Raw genomic sequence first — 13,664 nt, forward strand, 5'->3', positions numbered from 1 at the left:
TGGGGGGGAGGGCGGCAATGGGGGAGGTTTGGAGAGGGGAACACCCATAAAGAAGTTAGGGGGATGTTGGCCTGGAAACCGGGAAAGGGAATAACACTCAAAATGCAAATAAGAAATACTCAAGTTAATAAAAAAATTAATAAAAAAAAAGAAATGCTCAAAGTCCTTAGTGATCAGAGAAATGCAAATCAAAATGACCATTGTGTGGAAACCTTACACAAGTCAGAATGGCTAAGATCAAAACCTCAGGAGACAAAACATGCTGGCAAGCATGTGGAGAAAGAGGAACACTCCTCTGTTGCTGGTAGGATTGCAAACTGGCACAAACATTTTGGAAATCAATCTGGAGGTTCCTCAGAAAATTGGAAATGGATCTACCCAAAGACCCCACAATCTCACTCTTGGGAATATACCCAAAAGATGCCCCAACATGCCACAGGGACACATGTTTCACTATAGTCATAGTGACCTTATTTGTGATAGCCAGAAACTGGAAACGACCCAGATGTCCCACAACAGAAGAATGGATACAGAAATGTGGTTCATATACACAATGAAATATTACTCATGTATTAAGAATGAGGAGATCCTGGGGTTGGGGATTTAGCTCAGTGGTAGAGCGCTTGCCTAGGAAGCGCAAGGCCCTGGGTTCGGTCCCCAGCTCCGAAAAAAAGAACCAAAAAAAAAAAAAAAAAAGAATGAGGACATCCTGAGTTTTGCAGGCAAATGGATGGAACTAGAAAATATCATCCTGAGTGAGGTAACTCAGACCCAAAAGGACATGCATGGTATGTACTCACTAATAAGTGGATATTATCTAAAAAAAAAAAAAAAAGTACAGAATACCTAAGATACATTCCACAGAACTCAAAAGGCCATCAATCTGAAGGGCCCAGGTGAGAATGCCTCAGTTGGGAGGAAGAAGAAAGCAATCATGAGGGGGAAGGGAGGGAGAGTAATGAGAGGGAAATGGAATGGGGTAGGGATCTGGAATTGAGTGGGGGAAAAGGACTGAAGCCCTGAGGGCCAGCAGAAAGAATGGAAACAAGTGACCTCAGGAGGAAGGACCCTCTAGAATGGCCAGAGGCCTGAGAAGTGAGAGACTCTCAGGATTCAAAGGGGAGACCCTAGATGAAATGCCCTACAATGAGAAGAGGGAACTTGTAGACCCTCACCTCCAGCAGAAAGACAGGGCATCAAGTGAGGGATGGGGTTGATATCCCACAGTCAAAGCTCTGACCCATAATTCTTCCTGTCTGAAAGAAATGCAGGGATGGAAATGGAGAAGAGCCTGAGGAAAAGAAGGTCCAGTGGCAGGCCCAAAGTGGGATCAAGCTCAAAGGGAGGGCCCCAAGACCTGACATTACTGAGGTTATGGGGCATTCACAAAAAGGGACCTTTCAGGACTGCTCTCCAAAAGACCCAACAAGAAGCTGAAAGAGTCAGCTGTAGATATGTGCACCCAACCAATGAACAGAAGATGCTGACCCCTCTGGTTGAATTAGGTAAAAGGTTGAGGAAGCTGAGGAGGAGGGCAACCCTGTAGAAGGACCAGCAGTTTCAATTAATCTGGACCCCTGAGATCTCTCAAACACTGGATAACCAACCAGGCAACATACACCAGCTGAGATGAGGCCTCCAGCACATATATAGCAGAGGACTCTCGTTTTGGGTTCAGTCAGTGAAGATGCATCTAACCCTCAAGAGACTGGAGGGCCCAGGAAGATTAGAGGTCTGGTGGGGTGGGTGAGGTGGGGACATCCTTGTGGAGACACAGGGGCTAGGGGAGGTATAGACCGTGGAACTGTTGGGAGGGGTGGAGGTGGACTGGGAGGGTAATAAAATCTGGAGGGTAAGAATAAATAATTTTTAAATAAGATCTTTTATAATATAAGGTTTCTTGTGACAGCATCCTATTTCAAAGAAATTGATGGGCATTGAAGAACCTCCATATAAAGTTTGATTCAAATGTAACAAAGCTAGGCACTGGCCAAAAAAACTGCCCTTGCCTCAACTGCTGACAGCATACTGTCCAAATTGTGGACAGGCAGGACTTGGAGGAAGTTGACTGCTGAACATTGCCAAGACAAGGTAGGCCAGTTCCTACCTTCACATAATTCTAGCTTCGCAAAAATCTGTCAAATATTCTGGCATGTAGGCCAAAGATAGATGCTTCAAAGTTGCAGAGGAATCTTGGATGACAGCCAGCAGTCTCTGTCATTTCAATAAGATAGAAGCCAATTGCTCTACACTTCCTATTTACTCAGGTAATACTTAATTCTTCTCAGGTCTCTGACAAGGTTGAAGACTAGATAGTTATAGTCTCATACTAAGCTTAAGTTGTTTAGGATTTAATAAATAGTTAAAGATCTAAAACTACAAGACATAATATAAAATTAATTATGTACAGAACTTTGAACTCCCCAAGATGGGAGAGATAGCAGTCTCTCCAAGGTTGCCAAATGAATATGGACTGGAATTGTAAATATACTCTTACCTTATGCTACTCATAATTGTTCTTATTGTATATAGTTTATTGATGTTAAAGGAAGAGCCTTTTACTGGACTAAAAGAGTGAGCTGTTGAGATAATCTTTTGTGTACTGTATAAAGGTTGTCTTTGTCATCTCGGCATTTTGTAAACATTTTCTCCATCACCTTTTGATTGGTTTAACAAAGAGCTGAAAGGCCGGGAGCAAAGCAAGAGAGGATAGGTGGATCTTCCAGGCAGAGATGGGAACTCTGGGAAAGGGTCAGAGACAGGAGATTCTCCAGCCAGATGGTGGTACTGAAGGAAACATAACCATGTGGCAGAACTTAGAATAAACAGGTAATTAAGTTATATGAGCTAGGTTCAGATGTATATGAATCCATGTGATGGTGTGAACCAAAAACAAAGTAAAAGAAGACATACTGCCTGCCCTCAGAGTGCAGAGGCTTAAGGCCCTTAGGGCGAATGCCAAAGGCCAGGGGGCACTCACCCTTTCCTACTCAAACCAGAGGTCCCAAGGAATCCACACAAGTACCAGCTGTCATTCTGTATTCTGCTTCTTCCTTTGGGGTTTTCAGACAATGTTGCATACCATGCCGGACAGGAAAAAACTGGAACAGGCAAGTTGGCATGGTCTCAGTCTGGTCAGGTGAGTGGTGGGGAGGCCTTCTCCAAGACAGTTTTTAGTATTATAGTTTTACTTTATCAGGAAAAAGTTAATCAGCTCTTCTAGATGGTCTCAGTGAAAAAGTTCTTCTTTATTGGGGGTGAGCATGGGACTATATAAATCTTAGGGAGCGGGTAAAGGTTTTGGGGTGAGTATATATCATCTACCGGGGCTGAGGAGCTGGAAATGCTTCATTTACATGAAGAAGAATTCCATGTGCTTAAACCTGAACTTCGGCCATGAGGCTCACCTCAGTGGTGGTGGAAGTGAGATTTGTAGAGCTACATGTCCCAGATCATGCAGGCCCACAACAGGGAGGGAGCAATCCTTACTCAGTCAGTCTCAAGATGAGATTTTCCAGGTTTGGACATGTCTCAATCTCACTCTTGTTCCAGGACCATTGCCCCCACTCTCACTTGACCCAGAAAAATCTCCTTAACTTTGAAAATATCTACAGGAGGATAAATACACTTTTTTGCACTTTAAAAAGTGATGCAATATTTACTCAAGTAATTGATGATGCAGAAAAATAAACCAAAAGTGTGTGGGTTCATTTCTGAGTCTTCAATTCTATTCCACTGATCTATCTGCCTGTCTCTACACCAATACCATACAGTTTTTATCACTATTGCTCTGTAATACTGCTTGAGGTCAGGGATGGTGATTCCCCCAGAAGTTCTTTTATTTTTGAGGATAGTTTTCACCATCCTGGTTTTTGTTACTCCAAATGAATTTGCAATTTGCTCTAACACTATGAAGAATCAAGTTGCCATTTTGATGCCGATTGCATTAGATCTATAGATTGCTATTGGCAAAATGACCCAATCCATGAGCATTGGAGGTCTCCATCTTCTGAGATCTTCAATTTCTTTCTTCAAATACTTGAAGTTCTTGTCATATAGATCTTTCACTTGCTTGGTTAGAGTCACACCAAGGTATTTTATGTTATTTGTGAAGACTGTGAAGGACGTTGTTTCCATAATTTCTTTCCACATCCCTAATTTGTTTCTCAGCCTGTTTATCCTTTGAGGAGAGGAAGGCTACTGATTTGTTTGAGTGAATTTTATACCCAACCACTTTGATGAAGTTATTTACCGGGCTTAGTAGTTTTCTGGTGGAACTTTTGGGGTCACAAGTATACTATCATACCATCTGCAAATAGTGATATTTTGACTTCTTCCTTTGCAATTTGTATCCCTTTGACCTCCTTTTGTTGTATGATTGCTCTGGGTAATACTTAGAGAACTATATTGAATAAGTAGGAAGAGAATGAGAGACACCATGGGCTAAAACAGGTCTTCAATAACAATAAGGAAAGAACGCCCACATATACATGGAAGTTGAACAATGCTCTACTCAATGATAACCTGGTCAAGGAATAAAGAAAGAAAGAAATTAAAGACTTCTTAGAATTTAATGAAAATGAAGGTACAAAATACCCAAACTTATGGGACACAATGAAAGCTGTGCTAAGAGGAAAACTCAGAGCTCTGAGTGCCTGCAGAAAGAAACAGGAGAGAGCATATATCAGCAGCTTGACAGCACACACAAAGCTCTAAAACAAAAAGAAGCAAATACACCCAGGAGGAGTAGAAGGCAGGAAATAATCAAACTCAGAGCTGAAATCAACCAAGCAGAAACAAAAGGACCATACAAAGAATCAACAGAACCAAAAGTTGGTTCTTTGAGAAAATCAACAAGATAGATAAACCCTTAGCCAGACTAACAAGAAGACACAGAGAGTGTTTCCAAATTAACAAAATCAGAAATGAAAAGGAAGACATAACTACAGAATCAGAGGAAATTCAAAAAATCATCAGATCTTACTATAAAAGCCTATATTCAACAAAACTTGAAAATCTGCAGGAAATGGACAGTTTCCTAGACAGATACCAGATACCAAAGTTACATCAGGAACAGATAAACCATTTAAACAACCCCATAACTCCTAAAGGAATAGAAGCAGTCATTAAAGGTCTCCCAACCAAAAAGAGCCCAGGTCCAGATAGGTTCAGTGCAGAATTCTATCAGACCTTCATAGAAGACCTCATACCAATACTATCCAAACTACTCCACAAAGTTGAAACAGATGGAGTGCTATCAAATTCCTTCTATGAAGCCACAATTACTCTTATACCTAAACCACACAAAGACCCAACAAAGAAAGAGAACTTCAGACCAATTTCCCTTATGAATATCGATGCAAAAATACTCAATAAAATTCTGGCAAACCGAATCCAAGAGCACATCAAAACAATCATCCATCATGATCAAGTAGGCTTCATCCCAGGCATGCAGGGATGGTTTAATATATGGAAAACCATCAATGTGATCCATTATGTAAACAAACTGAGAGAACAAAACCACATGATCATTTCATTAGATGCTGAGAAAGCATTTGACAAAATTCAACACCCCTTCATGATAAAAGTCCTGGAAAGAACAGGAACTCAAGGCCCATACCTAAACATAGTAAAAGCCATATACGGTAAACCAGTAGCTAACATTAAACTAAATGGAGAGAAACTTGAAGCAATCCCACTAAAATCAGGGACTAGACAAGGCTGCCCACTCTCTCCCTACTTATTCAATATAGTTTTTGAAGTTCTAGCCAGAGCAATCAGACAACAAAAGGAGATCAAGGGGATACAGATTGGAAAAGAAGAGGTCAAAATATCACTATTTGCAGATGATATGATAGTATATTTAAGTGATCCCAAAAGTTCCACCAGAGAACTACTAAAGCTGAGAAACACCTTCAGCAAAGTGGCTGGGTATAAAATTAACTCAAATAAATCAGTAGCCTTCCTCTACACAAAAGAGAAACAAGCCGAGAAAGAAATTAGGGAAACGACACCCTTCATAATAGTCCCAAATAATATAAAATAACTCAGTGTGACTTTAACCAAGCAAGTGAAAGATCTGTATGATAAGAACTTCAAGCCTCTGAAGAAAGAAATTGAAGAAGACCTCAGAAGATGGAAAGATCTCCCATTGTCATGGATTGGCAGGATTAATATAGTAAAAATGGCCATTTTACCAAAAGCAATCTACAGATTCAATGCAATCCCCATTAAAATACCAATCCAATTCTTCAGAGAGTTAGACAGAACAATTTGCAAATTCATCTGGAATAACAAAAAACCCAGGATAGCTAAAACTATCCTCAACAATAAAAGGACTTCAGGGGGAATCACTATCCCTGAACTCAAGCAGTATTACAGAGCAATAGTGATAAAAGCTAACATTTATTAATACTGAAAGAATATACAGCTTTTTGTTTTCTGCTGAAACAAAGGTGTAGCCTCTCTCCCTATGTAACACATTTCCTGACTTCCATTTGGAAGTTAACACATTGTTAAAACATACAGACTGGTTTAATTCAGCAGGGGTTTTTCCCATAACCCAATGTCTTTAAGCAGCTGTTGTTTTTTGTTCATAAGCTTTAAAATTTTTAAAGGCAATAAAGTACTATGTAATATTTCTCTGGGGGTCTTTCTTACCCCTTTCTGTTTATTAAACATCCCTTTTTTTTTGGTTCTTTTTTTCGGAGCTGGGGACCGAACCCAGGGCCTTGCGCTTCCTAGGTAAGCGCTCTACCACTGAGCTAAATCCCCAGCCCCTAAACATCCCTTTTAAAGTATGATTTGATCTTTCTATAATTGCTTGCCCTGTAGGATTATGTGGTGTGCATGTAATAAGCTTTATGTTGTAATATACAAAAAATACTTTCATTTTACTAGAGAAATATGCTGAAGCATTTTCACTCTTAATTTGTAAAGGCATCCCCATAATAACCATAACTTATATTAAATGTGTAATTATAAAATCAGCCTTCTCAGAAAAATCAGTTGCCCATTTAAATCTTGACTATGTTTCTATAGAATGGTGCACATACTTTAATTTTTCGAAACTCTGCAAAATAAAACACATACACTTGTAAAATTTTATTTCTTTGGGTATCTTTGGGTTACTTTCTGCAAGTGATGGTGTTAGGTTATACAAAGAACAAGTAGGACATTTCCTTATAATTTTCTGGGCTTGTTGCCCAGAACTTGGGCTTGTTAGAAAAATCTTTCTTCAAATCTTTACTGTTAACATGGTGTTTTTTACAAAATTCTGAGGCTTCTAGCACATTTCGCTGATCAATTTCATCATCAACTCTTTCCCAGAGTTTCTATCTCTCAACAAATGAAATATCTACCTTTCCTCTCCTGCCCTGGCATAGGCCATTCGCCTTTTTATTATACCAATCAGAAGGTGATAGAGAAGATGTTTACAGAATACTGAGACTGGTGATGCTTCATAAAAATAATAATACCAAAGTCCAGCTATACTTAAATCTCTGCTGATACTGAGATCAGCACTTGAATAATACAAAGACGGTCATCTACATAGTACACAGGAGATTATCGCAACAGCAGTGGGATGAAACTAATGGGAATTTCACAATAAATTATCCATTTTTAATTTTCCCAAGCATTATGTCACAATAATGGGAAGAAGGTTCATCCACATCCTTTGTGGAAACTTCATAAGTGTCTATTAAAACTCTGAAGATTTATTTCACTGTGTTGTTTTCCTTTAATTTTGTTATTGAGATAATTTAAGTATCAGTTGAATGTGGAAATTTTAAATGTAATACAAAATTTTTGCTATATCGTTACTTGATAAGGAATTTTGCTGTATCTAGAGTGAACCTGGGCCATCATAAATCTGAGTGACAGTTTTCTTATCTTGCTCCTTTATCAGATTTCAGCTCTTGGAGTCTCTTAAAACTGTGTCACTTTGATGAGAGTATCATTCTGCTTTCCTTGTCTGGAGGCTCTTCCTCTGTAAAACATACAGCAAACATGGGAAACGCAATAAACTTAAGAGGACATAGAGAAAAATGGCATCCCTACATCCTCATCCTTCACCCAACTACTTTGAAAAACATCCATTGTTTCTGCCAAAAATTATTTGAGTATATTTTGTCAAGTAAAAGGCCAACCTCCTGGTAACTGCAGTGTGATTGGTTATTAATTTGACATACTTGAGAAGCAAGAATGTTGAGGACTGATTGATCAGATTAGTTTGTGGCACATCTTTAGAGAATTTTCTTTATTGGTAATTGAGATAAGAGGGCCTAACTCATTATGGTGCCATACTTAGGCAGACAGCCTGAGCTGTATATGAAAGGTAACCGAACAAGTTAGAGGAAGCAAACAAGTAATCATTGCTTGGTTAGTTTCTGCTTGAAACTCCTGTCTGCTTCTCTCCGTGGTGGACTAACCTATAAACCAAAGTGAACCCTTCTCCCCTCAAGTTGTATTTGCTAAGTGTTTTATCACAGAAACAGAGAAGCAAACTAGGGCACTTTCTACCTTAGCTATCACGGTATTCTCCAAAGAGGTTTGGGTAAGGGAAGGCAATAGAAATGCCTCAAACGTTTTGAAATTCTGCTCATTATTCCACATTCTATGACCCGTTTGTTGACAATTCCCTTCTTCTCTGTCATGAACACTTTCATTTCTAGTGTGACAAAAATCTGAATCTGAATCTGAATCTGTAATCTGTAACCTGAATCTCACAGCAAAAACAAGATTACTTCACTTAGATACAGTGTCACTTGTGGCATAGACTTACATGTAATTTCCTTTAAGTTATTCAGTGACCATTGTACACTCAAGCATATAAGTACAGTGAGTTTCAGGACAGATTACCAGTATTTAACAGCTAGAGGGGATAAAATGACATTTGTGTTTGTGCATGATTGTGAACATCACCAGGGATGTGTGCTTCACAAAAGGTCAGAGAATACAAAAGATACTCTTGTCCTATTTAATCTCTAAATCTCCCTATGCTGGTCTTTGTTATTTAGAGAATTTCAGTCACATCTGAAACCATTGTATAAAAAGATATATGAATGGTTTCTAAACCAAATACAACTTCCCTGTGTAAACAAACAAACAAACAAAACCCCACCTAGTTGTCAGCCTACCTGACACAGATCAGTTTGGGAGACAAGGTTGTCTCACCTGCCTCATCACAGACCCTTAGCATACAAGTTCTCTGAGGGTTCTACTTACTCATTTTCCACATCCTGTATGGAGTCAGGCAGAGGCTGATTCTTGGTCTCAGGGAGGAGAAGGACAACAAGGCCACCAAGGAAGGAAAGGACTCCATAGATGATCCAGGGCAAGGAGTCAGAGTATGTCCTAAGGATCATAAACAGAGGAGACAGGGCTGCCCCAGTACTACCAGCAATTCCAATGACTCCTAAAGCAGTTGCCCTTGGGCACAAAACAAAATGCAAAAATAACCACATGAGAATGCACATTTGAAATTTGTGACTTATCCATTGCATTAATTTTGGAAATAAGCAGTGTATTTAGACAAGAGAATGTTGGTAATTTTTACTATTGTTTTTCCCATTTCTGTTTTATTTGATAGCATCTTTTCTCAAAACCACATATTAAAACACTCATTTATCACTTACAAAACAAGATGTGGGGGGGAAACAAATACTACACATTTTCTCTACTGGGAAGATCCTAGATTTTAGCTTTTATGTTTATGTGTACATTGATAGAAACTTGGAAACTAGGGAGAGGACAATGAGGAGGAAAGAAAAGATCTTAAGTGAAAAAGAACTTAATGATACACACAAACACACACATGACCTGAAAGGAGGAGGTAGTAATTAGAGGAATGGGGCTAAACTAGTAGAAGGGAATTAGAGGGACAAAAGAGCAACCAAAACAGGATATATGTGAAAATGTATAAGCCTATTATTCCTTATGCTAACTTTTTAGAATTGACTTTGAAAGGTAAAAAAAGATAACACATAGTTCTTCCTATGTGATTGCAAACCCCTTCAGCTCCTTCAATCCTTTTTCTAACAACAGTATCAACCAACCAGACCCCCCCCCCCCGCAGAGCTCCCAGGGACTAAACCCAACCAAAGAGTACAAATGGAGGGACCCATGGCTCCAGTCCCATATGTAGCGGAGGATAACGTTTCTGGCATCAATAGGAGGAGAAGCCCTTGGTCCTGTAAAGGTTCTTTTCCCCTATGTAGGGGAATGCCAAGGTGTTGAGGTAGGAGTGGGTTGGGGGAGCATCCTCATAGAAGAAGGGGGAGGGGGAATGAGAGAGGGGGGACCAGGAAAGGGGATAACATTTGAAATGTAAATACATAAAATATCCACTAAAAAATGTGAAAAAACACACAGTAAAGTAGATTATTTCTCATGACTTTTGCCTTTTCTGAGTTTGAAATAGTACATGAGATTGAATTGGTGGTACATGTAGATTTAACTGACTGAAAGGTGACTGAAGAAATTTTGGACATACTTGTTGGTATCATCACAATCAATTGTTTTAGATAACTATCCAATCAATGAATGTAAATGAGCTAAGAAGCCAGCAAGATGACTCAGCAGGTCAACGTGCTTGCCACCATGCTTGATGACTTTATTTCAATTCCTAAGACCAGAAGAAGAGAATCGGGGTTGGGGATTTAGCTCAGTGGTAGAGCGCTTGCCTAGCAAGTGCAAGGCCCTGGGTTCGGTCCCCAGCTCCGAAAGAAAAAAAAAAAGAAAAAAGAAAAAGAGAGAATCAACTCCTGAACGTTGTCTTCTGACCTCCATGGGCACATGATAGAAAGCACATATGTGCATAAACACCTATCATATATTCACATACATACTCACAGAAAATGTTAATTAATTAATTAATTTGAAAATTTGCTTTGAGCCTGACAGCGAACCTTGAGTGTTGTACCTGATTATAGTGGGAAGTAGCTCATTTGCATGCACAAGAGCACTGCTAACAGAGACAAAAGAAAATACTCCTCCAAAAGTTGCCAAAACCATGCGCAGGATCTGCATTTCTAGAGAGAGGAAGACCAAGGAGAATCATGAAATCTGAGCTGTGGAATTTGTACTTCCCAAATCCCGAAAGGAAACCATTTTTACTAGGGATGAATAAAAGTGTAAAACATAGTGTAGAGAAAGTGTACAAAGGCAAAATTCCCTTAGTGGCTAATAAATTGAAGAATGTGACCTATCTGCATATATTAGTTTATGGGGGAATCAAAGCTTCTAAACAACAGGACTCATTTGCCTTAAATCTCTTGATATTTGATTAAGAAGTAAAAAATCGGGGCTGGGGATTTAGCTCAGTGGTAGAGCGCTTACCTAGGAAGTGCAAGGCCCTGGGTTCGGTCCCCAGCTCCGAAAAAAAGAACCAAAAAAAAAAAAAAGAAGTAAAAAATCTGGTGAGTTCAGAAGGAGCTCACTTTTGTATTTTTTATCCAGTATCTCAGCAATTTCTCATGGAGAATGTAGGCATGTTGTAGAGAAGTGACAAAGGACTACCTATTCATTTGGATACTCACAGACAATTGATTTGCAATACTGCACAATCATGCTATGAAAAGATAGACTCCCTACAATGGTGTGCAGTCTGCAGATTGGTTTCATTTGAAATAATGTCTCAAGACTCAAGAATAAGAACTGCTGCCTGGAAACATGTCAGATTTTTAAAAACCACTCAAGGAAAGTTATTCTCTACACAATTGGTCATTATATAAGATCCAAACTTTGCATTGAGCCTTCTTGTGAGGAAAAATAAATATATCATTGCTGATATTCAAGAGTTATGACCACCTAGGTACTGCTATCTATTACTTAAGTATATTTAAACTCAGTGTAGTCGGTTCTAAAGTCTTAATCTATTCATACTTCTATGTACTTCAATACAAGTGGTACCCATTTTCTTGATTTCCAAATGAGGGTTGTATTTGTGTTCTTATATCATAAGGCTCATAAAGTAGATACACAGAGTTCAGAAAATAAATTCTTTCTGAAAATGAAGTAATAAGATAGAGCTGGATGTGGTCAGGCAGATTATAAGGTCTTATGTGAAATAACAAAACTTGGGAACAATTGGCACCAGTTTTCATGTAAATCTTGAATATAATAAACATTCATCAACTATCATCAAATATGGGTAACTTTTGGCTATGGGTACCTTAATGGAATAGTGTGCCCTAAACACCCAAATTAGTCACACACACACACACACACACACACACACACACACACACACACACACACACACACAATTCCTTAGAATGTGCTTTGTTCTGATTTTTTTCCATCTTTATTAAATTGGGTATTTCTTATTTACATTTCGATTGTGATTCCCTTTCCTGGTTTCCAGGCCAACATCCCCCTAACCCCTTCCACTCCCCTTCTATATGGGTGTTCTCCTCCCTATCCTACCCCCATTACCACCCTCCCCGCAACAATCATGTTTACTGGAGGTTCAGTCTTGGCAGAACCAAGGACTTCCCCTTCCACTGGTGCCCTTACTAGGCTATTCATTGCTACCTATGAGGTTGGAGCCCAGGGTCAGTCCATGTATAGTCTTTAGGTAGTGGCTTAGTCCCTGGAAGCTCTGGTTGCTTGGCATTGTTGTTCATATGGGGTCTCGAGCCCCTTCAAGCTCTTTCAGTCCTTTCTCTAATTCCTTCAACAGGGGTCCTGTTCTCAGTTCAGTAGTTTGCTGCTGGCATTCACCTATGTATTTGCTGTATTCTGGCTGTGTCTCTCAGGAGAGATCTATATCCATTTCCTGTCAGCCTGCACTTCTTTGCTTCATCCATCTTATCTAGTTTGGTGGCTGCATATGTATGGGCCACATGTGGGGCAGGCTCTGAATGGGTGTTCCTTCTGCTTCTGTTCTAAACTTTGCCTCCCTATTCCCTCCCAAGGGTATTCTTGTTCCCTTTTTAAAGAAGGAGTGAAGCACTTGTATTTTGGTCATCCTTCTTGATTTTCATGTGTTCTGTGCATCTAGGGTAATTTGAGCATTTTTTTGTTCTGATTTTATAGGTTAGCCTAAAAGTCCCAAGGAAAGAGGAGACTATTTCTGTGCTCACCCTGTATCTTTTCCTTACCTTGAGGCACAAATATTATGGCCAAAATGGAAATTCCAAACAGGGATATGATAAATAGTTGACTTATTCTGCGACCCAAGTGATTCACCAAAAAAATTCCAACTAAATTGGCTGGAATGGTGATTATACCAAGAAGACACTGCAATAGGAAGACATTGATCCTTAGGTGCTGGAAGTTGATCAGTAAACCAATCACAGATAACCATACCACAAATCTGTAAAAAGCAAAGAAAATTATATCATGAGTCTGGAGTTGATATCAAAGCAGCCAGTTTTAGTTGTTAAAATATCAAGAAATACAATCCACAGAACTCAAGAAGGTTAACAAGCCAAAGGGCCCAAATGAGGATGCCTCAATCTCACTTGAGAGGGAGAGGAAAGCAATCACAGGAGGCAGGGAGAGGGAGGGATCTAGGTGGGAGAGGGGAGGAAGAGAGAAAAAGGGAGCAAGATCAGGTACTGGGGAGCGGGAACAGGTGAGAAACCCTGAGGGCCAGCAAAAAGAATGGAAATATGCAACTTCAGGAGGTGGGAGGTGGGGGGACTCTCTAGAATATA

General features: G+C 39.5%; 1 protein-coding gene across 2 annotated transcripts in view; it reads right to left on the bottom strand.

Annotated features, from left to right (window-relative positions):
• Positions 1 to 7,089: 7,089 nt before the first annotated feature.
• Slc22a25 (solute carrier family 22, member 25) overlaps positions 7,090 to 13,664 on the bottom strand; it is a 188,699-nt gene continuing 182,124 nt past the window's right edge. For both annotated transcript variants that reach the window (XM_039093137.2, NM_138908.3), the window contains 4 exons: positions 13,107 to 13,321; positions 10,925 to 11,033; positions 9,229 to 9,432; positions 7,090 to 7,990 (listed from right to left, as the gene is read on the bottom strand). In XM_039093137.2, coding sequence (XP_038949065.1) covers positions 7,930 to 7,990; positions 9,229 to 9,432; positions 10,925 to 11,033; positions 13,107 to 13,321 — 589 coding nt within the window. In that variant the 3' untranslated portion in view covers positions 7,090 to 7,929. The remainder of the gene's footprint in view (positions 7,991 to 9,228; positions 9,433 to 10,924; positions 11,034 to 13,106; positions 13,322 to 13,664) is intronic.

Source organism: Rattus norvegicus, chromosome 1 (assembly GCF_036323735.1).
Source record: "Rattus norvegicus strain BN/NHsdMcwi chromosome 1, GRCr8, whole genome shotgun sequence".
NCBI lineage: Eukaryota > Metazoa > Chordata > Mammalia > Rodentia > Muridae > Rattus > Rattus norvegicus.